The 25,376-nt window shown below is 37.6% G+C and overlaps 1 protein-coding gene and 1 long non-coding RNA gene across 6 annotated transcripts in view; one reads left to right on the top strand and one right to left on the bottom strand.

The window, feature by feature from the left end:
- The first annotated feature begins 5,963 nt into the window (after positions 1 to 5,963).
- LOC118354619 (uncharacterized) lies at positions 5,964 to 20,895 on the top strand. Its single transcript, XR_007410381.1, has 2 exons — positions 5,964 to 6,102; positions 20,540 to 20,895. It is a non-coding gene; the product is annotated as an uncharacterized LOC118354619 (long non-coding RNA).
- LMBRD2 (LMBR1 domain containing 2) overlaps positions 14,027 to 25,376 on the bottom strand; it is a 43,936-nt gene continuing 32,586 nt past the window's right edge. The window contains exons 15-18 of one of the 5 annotated variants that reach the window (XM_025436471.3): positions 24,749 to 24,795; positions 22,962 to 23,067; positions 20,575 to 20,701; positions 14,027 to 19,662 (exon numbers count right to left, since the gene is read on the bottom strand). In XM_025436471.3, coding sequence (XP_025292256.1) covers positions 19,578 to 19,662; positions 20,575 to 20,701; positions 22,962 to 23,067; positions 24,749 to 24,795 — 365 coding nt within the window. In that variant the 3' untranslated portion in view covers positions 14,027 to 19,577. Of the gene's footprint in view, positions 19,663 to 20,574; positions 20,705 to 22,961; positions 23,068 to 24,748; positions 24,898 to 25,376 lie in introns of those variants that run through there. The other 4 variants (XM_025436470.3, XM_025436472.3, XM_025436473.3 and 1 more) reach the window with 4 other exon arrangements.

Raw genomic sequence — 25,376 nt, 5'->3', positions numbered from 1 at the left:
CATCTTCTCAATTAGTTATACCACAATATATTGAGTTATATAAGCATTCAAACATTCCAAGTTCATATCCTTATAACTATGTAAAAATTGTTTATTTTTTAGCTAAATAGTATATTATTATCTGGTTTTCATTTGTGTACTTTTCTCCCCCTTGGAGTTAATATTGCCTGTTTTAAAAAAATTGTTTAGGTTTTGTTTTGTTTTGTTTCTGTGTGTATTGCTCAGCCTTTCAATTTCCTCTAATTCAGTTTCCAGTAATGTCAACCTATTGACTAATTTTTTTCCTAGGATATGTTCTTTCTGGATTCTTCACTGATTCAGTCTGAACTAACTGCTCTCCAAGCCAACTGCACAGCTGATGTCTTAAGGCAAATCTTAACACTCTTCTTTCGCCAGTTCTATTGACTGACTCTCTGTCTTCCTCTTTCTTGGTTAGGCCATTGTTCTGCTGGGACTAAATGCTGTAGTAAATTCTTAAGAAGCAGTATATGAAAAGGAAAACCTTTGAGATGATTTTACTGTCAAATCTTCTTGATTTTCTGTGAACACTGTTGTAATGTCAACGCTAAAAGGATTGATGCCATTCTGAGTCTTATTCACCATTGAAGTGTAGTAAAACATTTAGGTTGCTTTTTATTAATCACTACTACTCTGAAATTTCACTATGATTGGTCTCAGTGTAGATCATTTTTTTATTCTTTGTGTTGAGTGCCAGATGGGAGCCTTTCAGTGTGGAGCTTCAAGTATTTTAGTTCTGAAATTTCTTCTTGTATTAGCTGTTTGATAAGTTTCTGCAGTTTTACTGTTTTCTTTTTCTAGAATCATTAGTAATCAGAAAAATCATCTTTATCCAGTCTTCACAAACTATGCTTAAGATTTAATATAACATAAACGAAGTAGCATTTTATCAAATCGATCTGGAAATGTTTATGAAGGGTTCCTGTGAATGGGCTGAAGATAGCGGTGAGAGGATATGAGATGGAGGAGTGCAGAGGATGATGAACAGAGCCAAACAATGTTTCCAATTTTCTTATGCTATAGTTATGGTTTAAGATGGACCTTGAAGTAGACACAGATACCACACATATATCTTTTTTCATAATAATAATTCAGTAGACTCAAATGAAATTTTGCTGAACATTTAACACACGCAAGGCACTCATAGCTTATCACTTATGGTAGAAGGGTCCAAACACTACCGTCCAATACGGCAGCCATTAACTACATGTAGCTGTTGGGCACTTGAAATGTGGCTAGTATGAACTGTAAAATACACACAAGATTTCAAAGATTTAGTATAAATTAACATGAAATATTTCATTAATAATGTTTATATTGTTTACATGTTGAAATGATATTTTGGATATATTGAGTTAAATAAAATATATTATTAAAATTAGTTTGACCTGTTTTTATTTTTTATGTGGCTTCTGGAATATAATTACATCATGGTGCTTGCATTTGTGGCTCCTGTTATATTTCTGTTGGACAGAACCAGTCCACAGAATAGAAAGATATGATACGTGATGTGAACAAAAGTCCATTCTGTTGGAGTGAGATCACATTATGCCCATGGTCTTAAAGAATCTGAGATACCCGGTCCATCATTAGATAATGGCTTCCCCCTCAAAACAAGGTTTTGTTTTTGTGAGGTCCACGAAGAGAAAAACCAGGGTGGGAAGGTGGGGTTATAGAGAAGCTTCAGGATAAGCCTTCATTGGAGATGAGCAGAAGGAAAGCTTCATCCATCTCTTCATTTCCTATATGGGCAACCCTGCCTTGGACCCTCAGAGTCCTCACACTGACTCTCTGAGCCCTCACCTAGAGCAACTTTTCTCTATGGTTTCCCTGTCCTGTGACCCAGAGCCTCTATCCATGTCAATGTGATAAGCTCTTGAGGACTTAGAGTTGAAAGCGTTCCTCTTTTTTGGAAATAAACTACATTTTAGTAAAGGTCGTGTCCCTTTTTTTATATATATAAATTTACTTTTTTATTGGTGTTCAATTTGTCAACATATAGAAAAACACCCAGTGCTCATCCGGTCAAGTGCCCACCTCAGTGCCCGTCACCCAGTCACCCCCACCCCCCACCCACCTCCTTAATCAAGCTCTAAAAAATAACTGCACTCGGTGGTATACATATGGCTTCTTATAGTAGACAGCTGACCAGGAGTATCCTGGGAGCCTTCTCTTTGGCAATTTTTGCTACAGTGAAAACCACAAAGTGGCTAGAAAATGAGTCCAGGAGAGAGTCATGGGGTGGAGGTGGAACTGATCTTTAACCCTAGAAACTTCCTTTAAAGTGTAAATGCTTTGTGTAGGGGGGGGTACTTATTTGGGGCCCCAGCTTGGCTCCACTCAAAATTCAGACATCTTGGGTGTGAAAATCAAGGAAACCTTAACAATGCGGTGGGGAAGGCCTGAAGGAAGAGGTCTCAGCAGGTACCACACAGTCCACACAGCCAGCAGGGGAAAGGAAGGTAAGAATTATTTCAACACAGGAAGGCACTTTTCACTTAGGAGTTGAATGGAACTAGAGGGTATTATGCTAAGCGAAATAAATTAATCAGAGAAAGACAATTAATCATATGATCTCACTCATATGTGCACTTTAAGAAACAAAACAGAGGATCATAGGGGAAGGGAAGGAAGAAAGGAAACAAGGTGAAATCAGAGAGGGAGCCAAACCCTAAGAGACTCTTAATCATAGGAAACAAACTGAGGGCTGCTGGGTGGGAGGATGGGGTAACTGGGTGATGGACATTAAGGAGGGCACTTCATGGAATAAGCACTGGGTGTATGTAACTGATGAATCATTAAACTCTACCTCTGAAACTAATAAAACACTATATATTAATTGATTGAATTTAAATAAATTTTTAAATATCTGGAGAAAAAAAAAAAAAGAAAAGGAAGGGAGATCCCTCCCTTCCCCAACAATAAGTCACTAACCACCACCTTTGACCAACAAGGAACCGCCCCAATCTCAAACTCTTGCTCTTCTAGAAACATGTCTTCAGAGTAACCTTCCCCACTTTCCTCCCAAGGTCTGGTAAGAGCTCGCCTTCTCTTGGTATCTTGGGGTTCTCCGCCGGTTGCTTGGCCTGAATTGCAGTTCCCTTGCTCTCTCCGCCTAAACTCATTTTTTGCTGGAGTCAAATGGCTCTGCTCTGCTTCAAGTCAACCGCGGCTCCCGGGCCGGGCCTCACGACCCCGCAGGCACCTGCCCCGCCGAGGTGCATCAAGCAGGAAGGAGAGACGGGTGGAGGGAGACTCAGCCTGGGGGGAAGGTGGGGGGAAGCTGCAGGCCGACGGTGGCGTGCCTGCCCCCACTGGGTGGCAGCCAAGCATCAGGCCCAGTGTCTTCACCCCACCCCTGCTGGGCCCTTTGACACCTCTTGGGGCCCCCGACCTCTCACCTGGGCCCTGCCTAGAAGTCCAGGGCCGCAGAGTCTCAACGAAAATCCTGCGAGGACAGGCCAGTCCCTGCAGCGGCCAAGGGAAACTCCAGAGCAGGGCTAGCCTGGAATGCCAAGTTGGGTCTGCTGTTCAGATTCCCGTTGCCTTTTGCTGGACCTTTCTCTGGACTTTTGGGAGCCCGTTGCCTTCTCACTAACTCTAACAGTCACACAGACCTAGCCTCCGATTCTCCCCTCTTCCCCCAGGGCAGAGCTCCAGAGGGGCGGAGCTTGGCACAGCCTGGCGTTCACAGCCTGGCACCTGCCGTAATGCAGTAGCGCAGGTCGGGGCGGGGTGGCGGCTGAGCAATTTCCCCCATTCAACACCAATTTATTGAACCCTTAGTGTGGGTCAGAGCAGAGTGGTTCTGCAAACGAAACAAAAATCATTCCTCGTGGAACTCATGTTAGAGAGATGTGCATTAGCTCGTCTAATATGTTAGCTCATCTATCATGTTAGGTGGTTGGTGTTAAGGTACTATCATGTGTTTTTTGGCATTTTCAAATGCATTATTTGATTATAATCCTCACAACCACCCTCACAGGTAATGTTATAAACCATCCCACTCCCCACCCCTCTCTTTCTCTCTCTCTTTAACAAATGAGTCTGAGGTTCAGGTTTGTTGAGGATCTCTGACTTTTTTTTCTTTAAAGATTTTATTTACTTAATCATGAGAGACACAGAGAGAGAGGCAGAGACACAGGAGAGGGAGAAGCAGGCCCCCCGCAGGGAACCCAACAAGGGACTTGATCCCAGGACCCCGGGATGACGTCCTGAGCCAAAGGCAGATGCTCCACCGCTGAGCCACCCAAGTGTCCCTGAGGGTCTCTGACTTAACCAGGATTCAGGGATCCCAAACACCATATTAAAAAATGACACTTCTCAGTAAATTGTGTATTTTTGGATCTTCCATATACATGACCATCAAAATCAAGATGGATAAATGCTTGTTCTTTTCCCATCCTTAGGCCTTTCATTTCTCTTATCTTATGATTATGGAACATACAGTGTTAAATAGAAGTGATGATGGTAGGCATTCGTGGCTGTTCTGGACCTCAAAGATAGCATTAAGTATGATTTCTTCCATAGTTTTATGTTCTTGTTTATAGATATATGTCTATAGGTACATATATAGATATACATCCTTTATCGGAAAAAAGAATGCTATCTTTCTTTAAAAAAACAACAGACTTTAAAAACACTAAAGAAATTATATCAAAATGTTTTCAACATCTATTTGAGATGATCATGTAGATTTTACTCTTTTCAACTATTAATGTAATTTATAGAAATTGATTTTTCTTTTTAAAACCTTTTACTTTTTTTTTTTTTAATTCATGATAGGCACACACAGTGAGATAGAGAGAGAGAGAGAGAGAGGTAGAGACATAGGCAGAGGGAGAAGCAGGCTCCATGCACCGGGAGCCCGACATGGGACTCGATTCTGGGTCTCCAGGATCGCACCCTGGGCCAAAGGCAGGCGCTAAACCGTGCGCCACCCAGGGATCCCCTAAAACCTTTTACATTTTGAAATACAAACAGAAATTCAGAAAAGTGCAGGAGCACCTGGGTGACTCAGTCGGTTGAGCATCTGACTCTTGATTTCAGCTCAGGTCATGATCTCAGGATCCTGGGATCAAGCCCTAACTTGGTATCCCTATTCAGCGGGGAATCTGCTTAGGATTTTCTCTCTCTCTCTGTCTCCCTCTGTCCCTCCCTTTTCTTTTTTTTAAAAGATTTTATTTATTTATTTATGAGAGACACAGAGAGAGAGAGAGGCAGAGACACAGGCAAAGGGAGAAGCGGGCTCCATGCAGGGAGCCCGATGTGGTACTCGATCCCGAGACTCCAGGATCACGCCCTGAGCCGAAGACAGATGCTCAACCGCAGAGCCACCCTGTCCCTGTCCCTCCCTTTGCTTGCACATGCTCTCTCTCCCAAAATAAGTAATCTTTTTAAAAAACCAAAAGAGCATAAAATATAAATATTTAGTTAATAAGTAAAACATACTTGGAAAAAGCACCCAAAGAAATAAAACGTTGCCCTTACTAACCCAGAGGTTCTCTGAGCGATACCCCTGAATGTCCATCCCACCAGAAGCACTACCATGACTTAAATGCTAAATTGCTTCACATGACTTTATAGTTTGCCCAACTATGTATGCACTTCTAAACAATAAAATTTGGATTTTGGCTGTTTTTGTTCTTTTGCTGTTTTGAATTGGATCATTTTTTTGTGGGGGGGGGTCATTCCAACTTCCCTGTATTTGAAGCTAAATTCTATTTTTATTCTTTTAATAGTTACCAAAGAGATTACAGCACGCATCCTTCACAAAGTTTAGCTTAAGCAATATCTTTATTCCTCCTTTATGTTATCATGACCTTAGCATACTATAATGCAACGTCCTCCACACCCAATTTATGAGGTAAATTATGTAATTTAATGCTCTCCCTAAAGATTTTACCCTTACTACAAAATAAAATGCACATACAGGAAAGCACATGCAAAGGCATGTAGTTGTCAACAACCCATTACAAAGTGAACATCTAGAAAACCAGCACCCGAGAAAGAGAAGATAGGCCACAATGCTGAAACTTCTCTTGTGCTTTACTTTAATCACTGATCCCTTCCTCCTCCTCCAAGGTAAGCCATAGCCTGACATGTATGGTAATTTCTTCCTTGATTATTTTTATGGTTTTACTACAAAGCATCAATGTTTGTACTATGCAGTCTAGTTTTGCCAGTTTTTGAACTTTAAGTGTAACCACACTATATTACTTTTTCACATCTGGCTTCTTTTGATACGCATTATGTGAGTTTCATCTATGCTGTTGCATAGCTGCAATCATTAATTTTCATTTAGTTGTACATGTATATATCATCATGTTGAATAAGTAAAACTATTCTGTTTATCGAGCCGTTTATGGACTATGAAGAATGCTGCTATGAACGTTCTTGTATATGTCTTCTTACATACACACACATTTTTGTGTGATATATAGACTCATTGCCAAGCCCAAAGTCATCTATGTTCTCTGTTATCTTCTAGAAGGTTTATAGTTTTGCATTTATGAATCATTTTGAGTTATTTTTTGTGAAAGATGTAAAGTCAGCACTGTCTAGATTCCATTTTCTCCCCTTCTTTTTGGCCTGTGGCTATTCATTCGTCCCAGCCTCCTTTGTTGAAAAGGCTATCGTTTCTCTATTGAATTGCCTTTGTTCCTTTGTCAAAGATCAATGGACTGTTTGTGGACTTTCTATTCTGTTTCACTGTCTACTCTTTTGTCAGTCCTACAATGTTTGGATTACTACAGCTGTATAGTAAGTTTTGAAGCTGGGTAGTGCCAATTCTCTTTTTCTTGTCCTTCAAAATTGTGTTAGTCCAGGTCTTCAGCTTGCCATATAAACTTTGGAATTAGTTTGTCAATACCCACAAAATAACTTATTGGAATTTTGATTGGGATTGCATTGACTCTACAGATTAGGTTGGGAAAAACTGACATCTTGACAATGTTGAGTCTTTCTCTCTATGAACACAGATTCTCTCCATTTATTAGGTTATTTAATTTCTTTCATCAGTTTTGTACTTTTCCTCATATACATCTTCTCTCTACATATATTTTGTTAGATTTAGATCTAAGTATTTCACTTCTGGGGGTGCCTATGTAAATGGTATTTTTTTTTTTAATTCAATTTGCCACCTTCCTTTCAGCCAGAACCGCCATCTTTCAGTAATTTGCCAAAATGAGCACAAAGGGAAAGAGGAGAGGTACCCGTTATATGTTCTCTAGGCCTTTTAGAAAACATGGAGTTGTTCCTTTGGCCACATACATGCGAATCTATAAGAAAGGTGATTATTGTGGACATCAAGGGAATGGGCACTGTTCAAAAAGGAATGCCCCACAAATGTTACCATGGCAAAACTGGAAGAGTCTACAATGTTACTTAGCATTCTGTTGGCATTGTTGTAAACAAACAGGTTAAGGTCAAGATTCTTGCCAAGAGAATTAATGTCCGCATTGAGCATATTAAACACTCAAAGAGCTGAGATAGCTTCCTGAAGCATGTGAAGGAAAATGATCAGAAAAAGAAGGAAACCAAAGAGAAAGGCACTTGGGTCCAACTGAAGCGCCAGTGTGCCCCACCCAGAGAAGCACACTTTGTGAGAACTAATGGAAAGGAGCCTGAACTGCTGGAACCCATTCCCTATGAATTCATGGCATGATAAATGTAAAGAAAACAAAAGACCTCAGGATTAAATAAATAAATAAATAAATAAATAAATAAATAAATTCAATTTGTCAACATACAGTGTAACACCCAGTGCTCTTCATTTCATATCATGTGACCACTGTAGTGCCCATCACCCAGTCACCCCATCCCCCACTCACTTCCCCTTCCACAATCCTTTGTTTCCCAGAGTTAGGAGACTCTCATGGTTTTTCTGCCTCTCTAATTTTTCCCCACTCAGTTTCCCCTCCTTCCCTTATAGTCCCTTTCACTATTTCTTATATTCCAAATGTGAGTGAAACCATATGATAAGTGTCTTTCTCCAACTGACTTATACACTTAATACCCTCTAGTTCTATCCACATTGATGTAAATGGTAGGTATTCATCCTTTCTGATGGCTGAGTAATATTCCATTGTGTGTGTGTGTGTATACATATATATCATATCTTTTTCATCCATTTATCTAAGGACACCTTGGCTAATCCCATAGTTTGGCTATTGTGGACATTGCTGCAATGAACATGGGGGTACAATGTCCATCGTTTTACTATATTTGTATCTTTGGGGTAAACACCCAGTAGTGCAATTGCTGGGTTGTAGGGTAGCTCTATTTTTAGCTTTTTCAGGAACCTCCGTACTGTTTTCCAGAGTGGATGCACCAGCTTGCAAACTACCAACAGTGTAAGAGGGTTCCCCCCTTTCTCCACATCCTCTCCAACATTTCTTATTCCTGACTTGTTAATTTTAGCCATTCTCACCAGTGTAAAGTGGTATCTCATTGTGGTTTTGATTTGTATTTCCCTGCTGACAAGTGATGAGGTGCCATATTTTCATGTGCCTGTCGGCATGTGTAGGTCTTCTTTGGAGAAATGTCTATTCATGTCTTCTGCCCGTTTCTTGACTGGATTGCTTATTTTTCAGGTGTTGAGTTTGGTAAGTTCTTTATAGATCTTGGAAACTAGCCCTTTATCTGATAGGACATTTGCAAATATCTTCTCCCATTCTGTAGGCTGCCCTTTAGTTTTGTTAACTGTTTCCTTTGCTGTGAAGAAGCTTTTTATCTTGATGAAATCCCAGTAGTTCACTATTGGTTTTGTTTCCCTTCCCTTTAGAGACATTTCTTGCAAGAAGTTACTGTGGCTGAGGTCACAGAGGTTGCTGCCTGGGTTCTCCTCTAGGATTTCGATAGATTCCTGTCTCACATTTAGGTCTTTCGTCCATTTTGAGTTTATCTTTGTGCATGGTGTAAGAATGGTCCAGTTTCATTCTTCTGCATGTGGCCGTCCAATTTTCCCAACACCACTTACTGAAGAGCCTGTCTTTTTTCCAGTGGATAGTCTTTCCTGCTTTATCAAAGATGAGTTGACCATAGAGTTGAGGGTCCGTTTCTGGGTTCTCTCTTAGGTTCCATTGATCTATGTGTCTGTTTTTGTGTCAGTACCATGCTATCTTGTTGATCACAGCTTTGTGCGACAGCTTGAAGCCTGGCATTGTGATGGCCCAGCTTTGGTTTTCTTTTTCAACATTCCTCTGGCTACTCAGGGTCTTTTCTGATTCCATACAAATCTTAGGCTTATTGGTTCCAACTCTGTGAAGAAAGTCCATGGTATTTTGATAGGGATGTCATTGAATATGTAAATTGCTCTGGTAGCATAGACATTTTCACAGTATTTATTCTTCTAATCTATGATCATGGAATGTTTTCCCACCTCTTTGTGTCTTTCTCAGTTTCTTTCCTTATGCGTTTTGGTGCAATTTGGTGCAAATATATTGTATCTTATGGGTTTTGGTGCAATTATAAATGGGATTGATTCCTACTTTCTCTTTCTTCTGTCTCATTATTAGTGTATAGAAATGCTACTGATGGGCAGCCCCGGTGGTGCAGCGGTTTAGCGCCGCCTGCAGCCCAGGGCATGATCCTGGAGACCCTGGATCGAGTCCCACGTCAGGCTCTCTGTATGGTGCCTGTTTCTCCCTCTGCCTGTGTCTCTGCCTCTCTCTCTCTCTCTCTCTCTCTCTCTCGGTCTCTATGAATAAATAAATAAAATTAAAAAAAAAGAAATGCTACTGATTTCTGTGAATTGATTTTGTATCCTGTCACATTGCTGAATTGCTATTTGAGTGCTAGGGATTTTGAGGTGGAGTCTTTTGGGTTCAACATATACAGTATCATGCCATCTGTGAAGAATGAGAGTTTGACTTCTTCTTTGCCAATTTGGATGCCTTTTATTTCTTTTTGTTGTCTGATTGCTGAGGCTAGGACTTCTATACTGTATCAAACAACAGTGGTGAGAATGGTCATCCTTGTAGTGTTCCTGACCTTATGGGGAAAACTGAGAGCTTTCCAAATTTCTTCTTGTGATTGGTTCAAATTTCAATGCATTATGGTCTGAAAATATGCACGGAATGACCCCAATCTTTGGTAGGAGATGAAACCCGATTTATGACACAGTTATGAGATCTATTCTGGAGGATGTTCTATGTGTACTGGAGTAGAATATGTATGTATATGTATGTTTTAGGATGGAATGCTCCATATATTTCTGTGAAATCCATCTGGTCCAGTGTTTCATTCAAAGTCCTTGTTTCCTTGTTGATCTTCTGCTTAGATGATCTGTCCATTGCTGTGAGTGGGGTATTGAAGTCCTCCTACTATTACTGTATTATTATCAATGTGATTCTTTACTTTTGTTATTAATTGGCTTATATAATTGCCTGCTCCCTTGTTAGGAGCATGAATATTTATATTTATTAGATATTCTGCTGGACTTGAAGATCATACCCTTTAAGTATGCTACAGTGTTCCTTTTCGTCCCTTACTACTGTCTTTGGTTTAAAATCTAATTTGCCTGATATGAGGATCACTACCCTAGCTTTCTTTTGAGGTCCATTAGCATGATAAATGGTTCTCCACCCCCTCATTTTCAGTCCAGAGGTGTCTTTAGGCCTCAAATGAGTCTCTTGAAAGATATGAATTTAGTGCTACTTAATTACCTATAAAGTCCCTGTTTCTGTAGATTGTCTGTTTCTTTCTGTTCTATGTTACTCTTGGGTTCTCTTCTTGCTTTCAGAATCCTGTTTAATATTTCTTGAAGGTCTGGTTTGGTGGTCACATATTCTTTTAGCTTCTATCTGTCCTGGAAGCTCTTTATCTCTCCTTCCATTCTGAATGACAGCCTTGCTAGATAAAGTGTTCTTGGCCACATGTTTTCCTCATTTGGTACCCTGAGTATACCATGCCAGCCCTTTCTGACCTGCCAGGTCTCTGTGGATAGACTTGTTGTTAATCTGATGTTTCTCTTCCACTTTATGTTAGGAATCTCTTGTCTTAAGCTGCCTTCAAGATTCTCTATTTCCAAAATTTGCAAGCTTCAGTATTATATGTCAGGGTGTTGATCAGTTGCTGTTTTTTTTTGGGGGGGGGGGAGGGTGGAGAGGAGATCCTCTCTATCTCTTGGATATAAATACTTGTTTCTTTCCCCAGATTAGGGAAGTTTTTAGCTATGATTTGTTCAAACATACCTTCTGGTCCTCTCTCCATGCCCTCTGGAATCCCAATAATGTGGATTTTTTTTTTCAAACTATCACCGAGTCTCTCCTCTTGGGCTCTTAGCTGTTTTTCTCTTTTCCTCAGTTTCCTTTTTCCCCATCAACTTGTCTTCCATGTCCTTATTTTCTCTTCTGCCTCATTTACCCTGGCTGTTAGAGAATCCAGTTTAGAGTACATTTCAGAGAATTTTTAATTTTGGCCTGATTAGATCTCATTTCTGCAGTAAGAGAATCTCTTGAGTGTTTTATGCTTTTTTCAAGTCCAGTTAGTAATTTTATCATTGTATTCCTGAATTCTATCTCCAACTTTTTACTTAAATCCATATCCATTAAATCTGTATTACCTCTGGTTCTTTTTTTGTGTGTGTGTGGTGAATTCTTCCTTCTAGTCATTTTGTCCAGAGCAGAATGGCTGTACAAGTGAGCAGAGTCAAAATATCACCCATAACCCAAGCAAAATACATACTACATACTTCCATAGAGGTCCGGGACCAGAAAACAAAAGAAAAAAGTTAAAGAAAAAGAAAATAAAATTTTTTTTAAAAGGGGGGGTGGATGGGGGAAGGTTAGGGTTAGGGTTAGAAAAAAAAAAGAAAAAGAAAATGAAATTTAAAAAAAAGGGGGGGGTCCCTGGGTGGCGCAGCGGTTTGGTGCCTGCCTTTAGCCCAGGGCGCGATCCTGGAGACCCAAGATCGAGTCCCACATTGGGCTCCCGGTGCATGGAACCTGCTTCTCCCTCTGCCTGTGTCTCTGCCTCTCTGTGTGTGTGTGTGTGTGTGTGTGTGTGTGTGTGTGACTATCATAAATAAATAAATAAATAAATAAATAAATAAATAAATAAATAAATAAAATTTTAAAAAGGGGGGGGTTGGGGTAGGGAAACGGTGTATGAGAGAAAATAGAATCTCACAGGGTGGACCAAGATGGTGATCCACTTGGTTTTGAGTGTATTTTGGTCTATATGTTGAAGGTATGAAATTCCAAATTTATATATATATATATGAAAAACTTCTATATTTACCAAAAAAAAAATTGAGTAAGTGGTAAGGAAGCCAAAAATGAAGAATATATCTATAACGTGATTGTAAAATACGAAAGAAAAAACTTCAAAATAGAGTTAATAAAATGTTATAGTTAAGACGGGAAAAGAGAATGAATATTGGAAAATTTTAACCTGAAAGATAAATCATAAGAAAAAAGAAATCCTCGAGTTCTAAATGCTACTTTCTCTTAGTCCTGGATTCTTCTGTCCCTGTAGGTCAGTAACTTGCTGTTCTGGTTCTTCGGGCTGGTCTTCTGTGGGCGGGGCCTGCTGCGAGGGTTCTCGGGTGTCCGGGTGTCGGTGCCTGGGTGGAGCAGCTCTGCCCCTTGCCGGGTGGCTGGGCTCAGTAGGAGCAGTTTGCTGTGTGAGGTCTTTGTTCCTGGAGGCTTTCCGTGCCTCTTTTGAGGGCAAAGAAAAAAAAAAAAAAGTCCCGCAGAGGTCTCCAGCCCGGGAGCCAAGAGATCCAGCGCGTGCCAAACTGCAGTCCCCTCTAGCGCCCACTCCCTCCTCCTCCTCCTCCTCCTCCCCCTCCCCCTCCCCCTCCTCCTTCTCCTCCCCCCGAGCAGGTGGGCGGCCCCTGACCCGTGCAGCAGGACACCCGCTTGTTGCGGGGACCCGGCAGGCAGAGGTCACCGATCTGTCCTCGGTTCCGTTTTATGGCACAAGCTGGCGTCTTCCCCGGGCTCGCTGACCTAAACCTGTTTCCCTGATCCCATGCTTGGGAGCTCTGCCCCTCAGGCGCCCCTGATCTTTCTGTTCCTCCAGGAATATTGAGACCTCACTGTCCCTCCTATAATCCTGCGTTTCACCACTGAGCTCCTTTCAGGCAGGGAAGACTCTCCCGGGAGCAGATTTCTAAAGGTCCTGATTTTGAGCCCCGGGGCTGGGGCTGTATCACTTTCCTGCAGCCCGGCTACAAAGGCTCCCTCCCCCTGCGCTTTACCTTCCCATAGATCCCCCGTTTCTCTTCTCCACAATCCTCCTTGCAAGAAGTGGTCACTTTTCTATTTGTAGAGTTCCAGCCATGCTTTCTTTACATCTCCGGTTGAATTCATAGGTGTTCAGGATGGTTTGAAAGTTACCTTGCTAAACTTGGGGGAACCAGATGAAACGAGATCCCCTGTCCTTCCGCCATGCTGCCATTGGTATGGTGTTTTTAATTTCAAATTTCACTTTTCCATTGGTTATATGGGAAAATGATTGACTTTTGTAATATTAATCTTGTATCTTGCAACCTTATCATAATTACTTATTCCAGGAGTTTTTTGGGCCAATTCTTTTAGGTTGTTTACATAGGCAATCATGTCATCTGCTAACAAAGACAGTTTTATTTCTTCCTTCCAAATCTGTGTACCTTTTATTTCCTTCTCTTAAACTGCATTAGCTAGGACTAATATAAACGGTATTGTTTTTAATTTCAAACTTCAATTGTTCTTTTTTGGTATAAAGGAAAGCAATTCTCTGTTTACTTAGTCTGGCTATGATTTAATCAATTTTATTGATATTTTCAAGAACCTAGGCTTTGGTTTTATTGATTTTCTTTATTGTTTTCCAGCTTTAAATTTCATTGATTTCTAATTTTTGTAACAATTATTTATTTTAATTATAAACACTGGATAAAGTAATGTAGAACCTAAAGTACATGTGTTTAATTATCTTAAAATAGAACAAAGAAAGCTTCAGGCTCCTTAGGGGTTTAATCTCAGAGATGTTATCAAATGAAACACATAAATAATCAGCAAAATTCTTAGGAACTTGTAAAAATGTTCTTTATTTCATGCAAAGCCACATAATTTCCTATATTTTAATAGCTAATCAAGTAAACATTTCAAAAAATTCATTACATCACAATAAGTTAAAATACTACAAAGCAACTGCAAGTCCACGAGTTTGTCAAAACCAAACCGAAGGAACATTATGCATAGATAAGGCCAAAGATGCTAACTTACTTATAGGAGCATTTTGCAGCTTTTTCCAAATACATATTTGAAAATGTAGTGAGAATCTGCAGAGAAAAATAGTTAACCCATTGGTCAGATAGGAAAACATCTGTCATTACATATCAGGTAGTAATGGCTGATTAAAGACAAATTTGGCATCATGCACCAAAAATGAACAGAATGAACATTTAGAAAAATTATGACCAGATGCACATTTGAAAAGACTTATCCTCTATTTCACCTAATCCACTGAATTAGACAAATAACAAGTACTTCATTAATGCAACACAGAAATTAGGCTTTTGGTATACTTCGTTTGGGTACTGATATATATAAAAAGACACTGAAGGGATGAAAGAATATTTCAAATTCACACTGGATTACTGAACTTTAGAATTGCCCCAAGGAACTAGGATGTGGGCAGAACTTATTTGAGAATGATTTTTAAACTACTTAAAAGCACTACAATTAGTTACTACAAAAAAATTTTATAAAAATTAAATACCAGAAAGTAACAACATCAATATTAGAGCTCTTTTTTCAATGCTATAATTTATAAATATATATTAGATTACAGTAATTTAAAAGACATGTCCACATGTTTTCTACCTTCTAAAATGAGAAAAATCCTTCAAGCTGTTTTCAAAGTATGGACAAAAACAAATCCATTGGATTGCTTTTAATAAAATAAATACAAGTCTCTCCCCTACAACTTGGTGTACTAAGTAGGGAAGATGCTAGCCAGCGTTCTTTTGAGAAATACAGCTCTAAGTGACTAGATTGATAGGATTTATATCAATTATATTGACTCAATATGGTGTTGCACAGAGTCACAAATTATGACTTTACCCTACATATATCTGCCATAGTAAACCACTTTTTCTACACTTTTGCACTGAGTACAGAAAAAAAAAATCTTTTATAAAATGATTTGAGATCAAGATAACCACCAAAGAAAAAATTTTCAGGAGAAAAAGTTATTTTTTTCCAGGGTGTGTGTCAAAAATAAATGTCTTTTAAGATTATCAATAAGAAGAGGAACATGCCAATATTCCTGCTTTATTAATAAATTAAAAATTGTAGAAAGGCTTCAACCAACCTCAATGGACAAATCTTTTGACAATGATAATAAAATTTTAGGAAGACCAGACTAAGTGTGAAAAGAATTAGAAGTGAGGTCATGTTCCCAATGATGGGACTGAGGATAGGGCAGGGCTAGTGCCCACTCTGCTGGGGAAAAGGATTCATCAGGCCTGGTCTCCAGGAGTTGGGGTAAAGGATGACAGGGCTTGGTCTTCTAGTTCTCTGGGCATGAAAAAGTCCACTGGGAAGAAGTACTTTTCATGGAGGGAATTAATATTTTAGAACGCCTCCTATAACCCTCTTGTATTATTCTAACCTCTCCTAATGAAACTTTGACAACTATGTAGGTTATTTATGAACTCTTTCTCATAAAAAGTTATCTTAAGGTTCTTATTTGTTGTTGTTGTTGTGTTTTTTAAAATCATTGTTTTTGGAAATCCATTTTATGCCAACACATTACACTGAGAGTAATTCCTATTAATGAAGTGTCCTCTTTAGTGACCTAAAGACAACACACTGAGTCAGCATGTATCACATTTACATTTAGATGTTGCTTAGTTGTCTAGAAAAATATGTTTCACTACTTTCGGTGCAATATTACTATTCAAGTAGTGGGATGTGGAATCAGAACTAGTTCCTTTTGAGTGTACTGATCATCAGAAACAACTGTATACACAAAACAAAGAAAATCTGTCAGCATATTAAAAATCATACTGTAAAAAGAAGTTTCAGAAAGTATAAAAGGACGAGGAAGGAAGAAAACAAAGAAAAGATAGAACTCTAAATCCATTTACTCCTTAACATTTAGAATTTAATGTAATGTGATCCATTACACTTTACAGATTCAAGTATGTTAAGATTTCTCAGGGACATGTTTTGTCTCTTTAGTGCAAATATACTTATCCTTGTAACTTTCAGGCATGGTCCACTCAAATCACAAGTACAAAACTCCTATTACTGAACAGTGTGAATTGTAATTAGGGAGAGCTTTCTTTCTTTTAAGATGCTCATCAACATACCATCAAGAACATTCCCTGAATCTCTTACAAGACAAAAAATGAGGTTTGCTATTGTACATAAATGAAATTCTTTTATCCGTATGCTGAAATATACTTTTAAAAGCCCACAAATTGACTTTCCTATCCATATTTAATTTCATTTGGGTACACAACCAGTGTAAATTTAAGAACTGATACTCTAATCAAATAGTAGAGACCAAAAATAGATCAACTCGCGGTATTTATTTTTGATTGTCAAATTTTCTGATCTATTTTTTAATAAATGGAAAATCTTTGAATGTTTTGACTTAGCTTTTATCACTCTTGTGAAGTGAGGACTTGTGTATTGAAAGTACTCGAAAGCCCTTATATTCACTTGGTAAGAGAGCAAATCCTAATAATTAGGTTTAAACCTTATTTATTATTTTACTAATGATTTTTATAAAAATGCTTTACTGATAAGATCAAGTTACTGATGTAGTAACAAAAGTTAATTAGCAACTTACAGGTGATTCGTGAAATTAACAGATTATTATCACTTTCTGCAATGGTTATTTTGAATTATTGGCTTACTGAATATTCTTACCTAATAATTATTCAGAAAAATAATTTAGAAAATTTAATTGGATATCTATTATTATATAAGAAAGACATCAAAAGCTAATTGTCAGAAGTAATTGTTTAGGAAATTACTTTGCACTTAAAGTGTATGAATTTAGTAGTAATGTTTTGCAGTAGATGTCATTACATTTTAATAAGCTTCCCCAAGCAGAAAACTTGTTCTTACTTTAGTTTTTTACACAAGGTGGCTTTACAGACATTAACTTAGTTCCTCCACCAATAAATTCTTTATTCTTCAGAGGTTAAAATGTTATGAACTCAAATTTGTCCAGCCAGGTAACCTTCCTATATGATCGTATATAAAATCCTGTAAGATAAATTCTGCTTAAAAAGTTGACTCTAGATCATTTAAACAACCAAAAATTATTTTGGAAATAACTCAGAAGTCACAAAGGGAGCTAGGTTGTTTGTGAAGTATTACATACACTTCAATTATTATAATCATAAAAAAATAATAAAGGAAAGTAGTACATTCCCCTACATATTCCTAGCAATTACTTTAGGGTATTATAAGTTACAAAAGTGACTTATAAGTGAATAATTTTTCTGCTGCTGCTTCTCGTACAGCATCTGGGTTTCATGATAAAACCTGATGAGAAACAACATTATACTTAAGGAAAATATGCCAAGGTAAACCCAAAGACCAAATATACCACAATACTATTTTCAGAGGACTTTTGATAAATTATTCCAAAAACAGTTTTTGCTTCAGGGACTTAAAAGCTTCTCTGTAATTATAAAGAAACTGAACCCCTCTCCGAGCTTATCATTTCTCCATCCAACACCTTCAAGTACCACTAGGAAGAACAGCAGAGGTTACAACTTCTTTTGTTTTGTTTTGTTTTAAACTCCAGCATATCAGCATCAACTCAATACCCTCACAATAGTTTTGTGAGGTAGATGAGTAGGTAAATAGCAAGTATCATCTTCATTTCACGAATGAAGAAATTGAGGCACTGAGAGGTTACATAATTTGTCCAAGATATTGAATGGTCAGTCATGAAATGACAAACAATATCAAATGATCTCTGTTCCTGGCCTACAGTCTGTAACCACACTTTACAGTGAAAGTCTCTGTGTGGGTTCTCAAATGGGCAGCCTGTATGACCTTTGACTGAGAATAAAATCTATCCATTTATAATTATTTAAAGGGATTTAATCTCAAAGATCATAAAAATTAAACAAAATCAGGTAAGTAGGATGATATACTATTCCTTTCAGTATCTGCATAGAACTGTCTTTTAAAAATTTACATGATAATACTAAATAAAAAGCAAAATAAAAAATTTAAAATTATGATTCAAGGGAAGATTACCTTCAAGAAACATAAAAAACATAAAATCATATTGTTAGGGTGATCATATAACTCATTTTTAAACTGGGAAACTTCAGAGTGAAAGCGAGGACTATTAAAATTTATACAGAATAATAGGCGTTAAACTGAGACTTGTGGGCAAGCTCAAGAATAGTCACCACTGGGTGAATCCATAGCAGGGATTCTTTGAGTTGCAAACATTTCAGGGACACAAAAAACTCTCTGGAAGCATATTGTGTTCAACTGTGCAATATTCACTGTGCAATAAAACACTGATGATTCAAAATATAATACCCAACTTTGGCTTAAACACAAAAATTAAAAAACTCATTTTAAAATAATTAGCACGTTTAACAGTTATCACATATTTCCATTCTATAAACCCAAATTTAAGTATTAGTAAATGGATTCACTTTTTTCCTTAGAGTAACCATTTTCCACAAAGCATCAAGAGGCACCTTTAAAAATTAGAGAATTTTGTGGGACTCTTTGGCTATTAAAAAAAAAAAAACACAAAAACAACCCACAATTTACCATTAATGCTTCAGATTCTCTTTGAGTGGAACGATCCACACTTAAGTTAATACGCTGAATGATAAAGGTGAATATTTCTCCCTGAAATGAAAATCTTTTACAAAGCAATACCAAAAGCGAATAGTAATTTCCAGTTACTAGCAAAGACTGAAAGAATAATACATCACCCGACTATAGTATACATGCTAAAGATACTAATACTATCAGTTGAAGTATAATCTTAATTATACATGCAAAAACCTCACTGATTTGCATATAGAGTTGAAAAAGAGCTTTCTACATTCAGTTATGTCTGGTAAGTAAGCCTTGTTTTAAGACATGGGTTTTGTAAATACCATTACTATTTGAGGTCTCCATCTCTTTGGGAAATATGGGATTAACATATTCTTTAGAAACAGCAAAAATGTAAATCACAATAATAAAACCATATGATGTTATTTAGTTATGACTTATGGCTTTCTTGGATCTTTAAAACAACTTTCCCAAGAAAAACTAATATGAAACAAACCGAACTACATGTTCTCAACATATAGCGATCTTTACCATGAATTGAATGCCTTCCACTACACCTGTACTTCCTAAGGCAGACACGTCAGGAACAGTGTGTAATAAACCTTACAAGAAAAGATGACACTCTATCCAATGGGCAATAAACTATTATTACTAAGATGTGATTAACTTTCAGGGCCTGTTTTGTCCTGACATTTTCACTAAGAGTACAGTATAAATTCTAGGGCACACATATGTTCTGAAAGACTGGATTGATGCGTTGATCTTGGTTAGTTGTTCATAAATTTTCAGACTTTAAACATCATCAAATATTCTGCTTTGAGACATCGAGAGGTATCGTCCACCAGGCTGATACCTGAAAGGTGGATAAAGAAATGATCTGAGGCATCAAAAATAACAAAGGAGGAGAGAAAAACAAGGACACATTAAAAGGAAGTGGCTACATAATTTGTAAGCATAATTTATAAAAACCTATTCAGTAGCTGAAGGCAGAAACTTATAAAGATAATATCCCAAAGTGATTTACTTAATTATAAATTAACCAACAGCTTTTCTAGAGCCTAGAATACCTTGTTTTCTATATATAAAAAAAGAGAGATATAAAAAGAAAGGGATAGGGGGATATAAACTGAAGATTTAATAATCATTCTTGATTGTTCAATATAAATAAAATATTCTAGTGTTTTTGCTATTTATAGACAATACTATAGCAAATATCTCATGCATATGATATTTTGCTTTTGTTTAATCATTTCACAGAGTGGCCAAAACCACAGACCCTATAGCCAGAGTCCTGGGGTTTGAATGCCTGACTTTTGCCATTTGCAAGCTATTTTACTCTGAGTAAGTTAAGTTACTAAGCCTCTCAGGATTCAAATCCAATTGGATTTATAACCATAAAATATAGTATCATTGGTAATGTGCTTAGAATAGTATCCGATACCTAGCCATGACCATGTAGCTATTGCTAAATATGATAAATTTCATAAATGGGATCATTAGAAATAGGCATATAAACATTGTTAATAGTCTTACTAACAATTTCAATTCTTCTTTCTTATTTAGAATACCACTAGTGGTTTATGGATATAGTAATTTCAATTACCACCACTGGATGCTATAATTTTTACAATATAAAAGCATTAGAAGGGATAAAAAGCTACCAAGGGTTAATTAATATGATTATTATTAGCAGTAAAGATGAACATTTTTTCCTTACGTTTATTTCATCAAGTTTTATGTTCTTAAAATTCCAGAATGTTGGAGCCAAAATGATACAGTCAGAGCTTACCTTCCCGATTCAGATTCCAGAGGATCATCAGTGAATGTTTCTGCATTAAAATCCAAAGGTTCTACATCTTGGAGGAGTTCTATTCGGTCCCTTTCAGTTCTGTTACTGGCCCTGTTATATTTGGATGCTGCTGTAAAGGAACAAAAAAAGATCTGTCTACTTTTCTATTGTCCTCATGGGTCACAGTCTATGGACTCACAAAAAAAGTCAAGATTTTAAAGGATCTGAATTTTGATTGTGAAGATAATAGCAAGAAAAGATAATTACTTGATTCCTTCAAAATCAGATTCAAATGAAAAATGGTATGATAGAAAATAACAACTGGTCTTGTAACTGGTCTAAGCTCAGAAGTAGGTACAATGCAAAGAATTAATATGAATCAGAATTAACATTTAACATATGAATTATGACATTGTTCATTATCAAGTTTCAAATGGTTTCATGGTTGAATCCAGGGGCTCCCATATGTCAGTTCTTGGCTAGAATTTTCTCAAATGTTCTCAGTTACATAAAAATGTAAAAAGGAACAGGTGAAATTAATTTTAACCAATTTAATTTAATTCACTATATCCAATATATTATCATTTCAACATGGGGCGTCAGCCATGTTGCAAATGCTCAACGGCCACAGGTGGTTAATGACGACCATCCTGATCACTTCAGATTTATACAACTAAGTCTCCCTTTTCTATGTGGGTTTTCTTCATAAACAACCTAAATTTTCACAATGTTGTTCTGAGTAATCCAGTAACTTCAGAAGAACTTTATGATATAGCTCTTTTTGAAAACTTAAGGCAAGCCAAGTCTATCATATCTTATACTTTTGTCATCTTGGACTCTGCCCTTCATCTTTTCTCTCATTCATTCAGCAAATATTGATTGCCTCCTGCATTCCGGGTTCTCTTCATGTCATTATCCAAAGGCGTTGTATTTCTCTTCTCTTGACCATTCTCCTACACTCCCACATCTCTATTGTGTCAACTCCTACTCCGCGGTAAGCAAACTTCCAAATCTTTGTAGAATCCTCTTTCTTTCTTCTTAGCTTTGACTACACCTTTAGCTCTCTCCTGTTTCTTTGACCATAAATCTCACTCAAACACATCCTTTCTTCCTCATGTGTAGGGATCACTGCTGATTTAAAGGCCCTCATCATTTCTTGATCGCATTACCAAAACAGAGAACTGATTTCTGTGTCTCACTTCCCTGGAAATCATACTTTATGTTGCTATCAAACTATCTCTTGAAACCAAAAATGTGCGCATGCTCCTTTTCTGACTAAAATCTTAACTTGGGAGAGAATCTTAACTTCTGAGTATGGTAATACCTGCTTTCCAACTGTCTCTGCAGCTTCCCCTCTTTATCAGGCTTCTCCTACTCAGGATCTTGTCACAGAAACAAACTTGCATTCTCCCAAAGTTCTCTTAAGTCATTCATTCATCCTTCTGCCCAAAACACCTTCACCTGGATAAGTACTATTCATTTCCAAATGTTAAGTTAACGTTACTCTATCACAGAAATCCTTTCTCAATAAAGACCTCTTTTTCTATTCCCTAAGTCGAGAGTCGAGTTCCCTCAGCATCAGGAGTATACCTTCTACTCTCTCAGCATTCCTGCCTCTTCCCCAAAGACAAACATTCTCTGCCATCTACTCTGGGCAGAGTCCTGAGCAAACACAGGTTTCTTGCCACCTTCCCAGGTGCAGATGGCAGGGATAAGGATGTGGGGAGGTGTCCTAGCTCAACCCACTGGCAAACATCTTCTCCTTATTATCAGTCCCTCACTGAACTAATTAGCATCCCAAGGACAGGAAATGTTTCTCTATAACCCTATAAACCTGGGAAAGTACCTGATATATTGATCAGTCAGGAAATGGTTATAAAAATGACTGAATTGCCTACACCCATTAACAGAAAAAGTAAAGAACAGCATCGGGGAAATAGTAGAAACCAACATGTACCTAAGACATGCCTGGGATAAGTACTGATATTATTTAAGGTAGTATATTATCCCAATTCTCCATCTCCTACCAGAATGCATATTTGAGTTTCCCTTTCCCTCTATACACTGAGGGATGAGAAAGGAAAGACAGAACCACATCTACAGTTCTCTAAAGGCATTTTTTAAAAAATATTTTATGTATTTATTCATAAGAGACACAGACAGAGAAAGACAGAGACACAGGCAGAGGGAGAAGCAGGCTCCTCATGGGGAGTCCAATGTGGGACTCAATCCCAGGATCACGACCTGAGCTAAAGCCAGACACTCAACTGCTGAGCCACCCAGGTGCCCCTCCAAAGGCATTTTTGGATGGATATCTTAATCCTCAGTCTCTATGCAACCAAGTTTAAGAAACAATTTCTAAGGGAATTGGAAAATAAACTACTTACATCGGTTGGTACTAAGATCTGAGAGGTTTGACTCTTTTGGGTCAACATGAACATTTCTGTTTCTAGTGGAATCTTCTCTACTGTGTCCATAACGTTCTTTCCATTCCTAGGACAGAAACATAAATAAATATATGTAGCAAAGGAACTCAAAGGCAGAAAGTAATTCATCAGTGTCAATAGATAGTACATAGAGATAATATAATTTATTTTCATCAGAAATTCACCACATAATCAGTATGTTAGCATAGTACCACGAAAATTTTCAAAAAAGATTTTTCTTTGTCTCTACGTGATTTTAATATGGTCTCCAAACATTTTTCCAAATGAACGCTTATAGACATTTTCGCTAGCTATAATTAACCTTCTCAATTCTATCTAAAGTGTCAAAAGGATATGATAGCTACGATAGGCTTACCTTGACCACATAAAAATTATGAGAACTCCTAATAATTTGAGAGGTTAACAAAATTACCTCCCATACAAATCAACTACAAATATTGAGACCTGAAAAGTTACTTTCGAAAGCAAAATTTGAGTTGTATACAAAGATAATTAGATCATTGTAGTCAAACCTTATGAAGTGGGATGCTACTCAGTCAATTCATAGAACTGAAAGGAACCTTACAGGTCACCTAATTCGACCTCCCCTGCATTGTAGGGGTTCATTCTAAAATAGCCATGCCATTGACTGTCTTATTAGAGGGCATGAAGTTTCTATGTGTGGGTAGCTCACCACAATTTTGTGTGTGGTGTGTGTGTGTGTGTGTGTAAGCCCATCTCAATTTTGATAAACTATGGAAGTTAGATATTTTCACCAAGAGGTGAAATCTATCTGCAGTATCTTTCACTCTCTGGTTCCAATTATGTCTTCTAAAATAAAGAACAAGTCTCCTTTTACATGCTACACACTAACATATATGGACAACTATCATGTCTCCTCCTCTGAGTCTTCATTTCTCCAGTATAGCCCCAGCTGTTGTAATTTGTGGTAACCACACTAAATTTTTCTGATTTTCTGCCTTTTCTCTCTACAGGAGGAGGTTAGTTTGCCTCAGCAGAGGACTAAAGAAAAACTGAAGAGGAATATAATTAATGTCATATTATAAAAAAGCATAACAATTTTAAAGCAATCAAAATGACTTTAATAATAAGACTGCGTGATTTTATTAATTCATTCAATAAGTATTCACAAAGCACTGAGCTTAGGCAAGAAACTGCTAGACACTGGACACAAAGTAACTTAAAACTAGTGACTTTTTGGAACAGGTCTGACCAAAAAATGCTTAGCATGTACATCTGAAAGTATTAAAATTACCTTTTAAAAAAAACGTGTCGTATGTCATTTTCCCACTGCTCTTTGGTCTTTAGCCAATTGTAAATCAGTAAAATTCTTTTTTTTTAAATAAATTTATTTTTTATTGGTGTTCAATTTACCAACATACAGAATAACACCCAGTGCTCATCCCGTCAAGTGCCCCCCTCAGTGCCCATCACCCATTCACCCCCACCCCCCACCCTCCTCCCCTTCCACCACCCCTAGTTCGTTTCCCAGAGTTAGGAGTCTTTATGTTCTGTCTCCCTTTCTGATATTTCCCACACATTTCTTCTCCCTTCCTTTATATTCCCTTTCACTATTATTTATATTCCCCAAATGAATGAGAACATACACTGTTTGTCCTCCGATTGACTTACTTCACTCAGCATAATACCCTCCAGTTCAGTAAAATTCTTATGATTATTTCACATCAGTCTTTAGGTTACAACAAATTATTAAGTACTATACTTACTCTTCTTCGATTTTCACCTTCTTCTTGCCTTTGTCTTTTTCTCTTCTCTAGAGACAGAAAAGTGGTCTCAAATTTGGTATAATGGGTTTAGTTAGACGTAGAGTAACTGAAGTAAAGGTATCAGGCTATGACCAATTTCCTTTAAATTACTACAAAGTCAAAAGTAATAGGTTATTGTTGGAAAGGACCTTAGAGGTCACCTAAGTCCACAGAGGATATCTTCTATATTTCTGTTGGACATGACCTTTAGGCCATGTGTAAATAGTTTTTAGTGAGGAAAACATTCTTCCTCATGGTGATCTGAAATTTGTTGGTAATTTCTTTCTCTTTGCCTCATCTTCTAAATTAAGTTGATATTTTTTTCTGCATAAAAGTCCTTTCCCTTATTCTCTTCAGGCTGTATACTCACAGTGGTTTTTTGTTTTGTTTTGTTTTTGTGTAAGTTACGCTCTACAGACTCATAATTCTGGCTGTCCTTCTCTAAATACCTTCTAACTTACCAGTTCTACTCTTGAAATCTTACCCAGGACTGAATACAATATTCCACATGAGGTCTTATTAATGCAAAAAGCAGCAGAACCATTACATCAACTGGACTCCACCTTCCTCAGAATGTGAAGACTATGAA

Source organism: Canis lupus, chromosome 4, assembly GCF_003254725.2.
Source record: "Canis lupus dingo isolate Sandy chromosome 4, ASM325472v2, whole genome shotgun sequence".
Classification (NCBI taxonomy): domain Eukaryota; kingdom Metazoa; phylum Chordata; class Mammalia; order Carnivora; family Canidae; genus Canis; species Canis lupus.
Note: the sequence above shows the minus strand (reverse complement) of the source record. Positions and strands in the feature narration are given on the sequence as shown.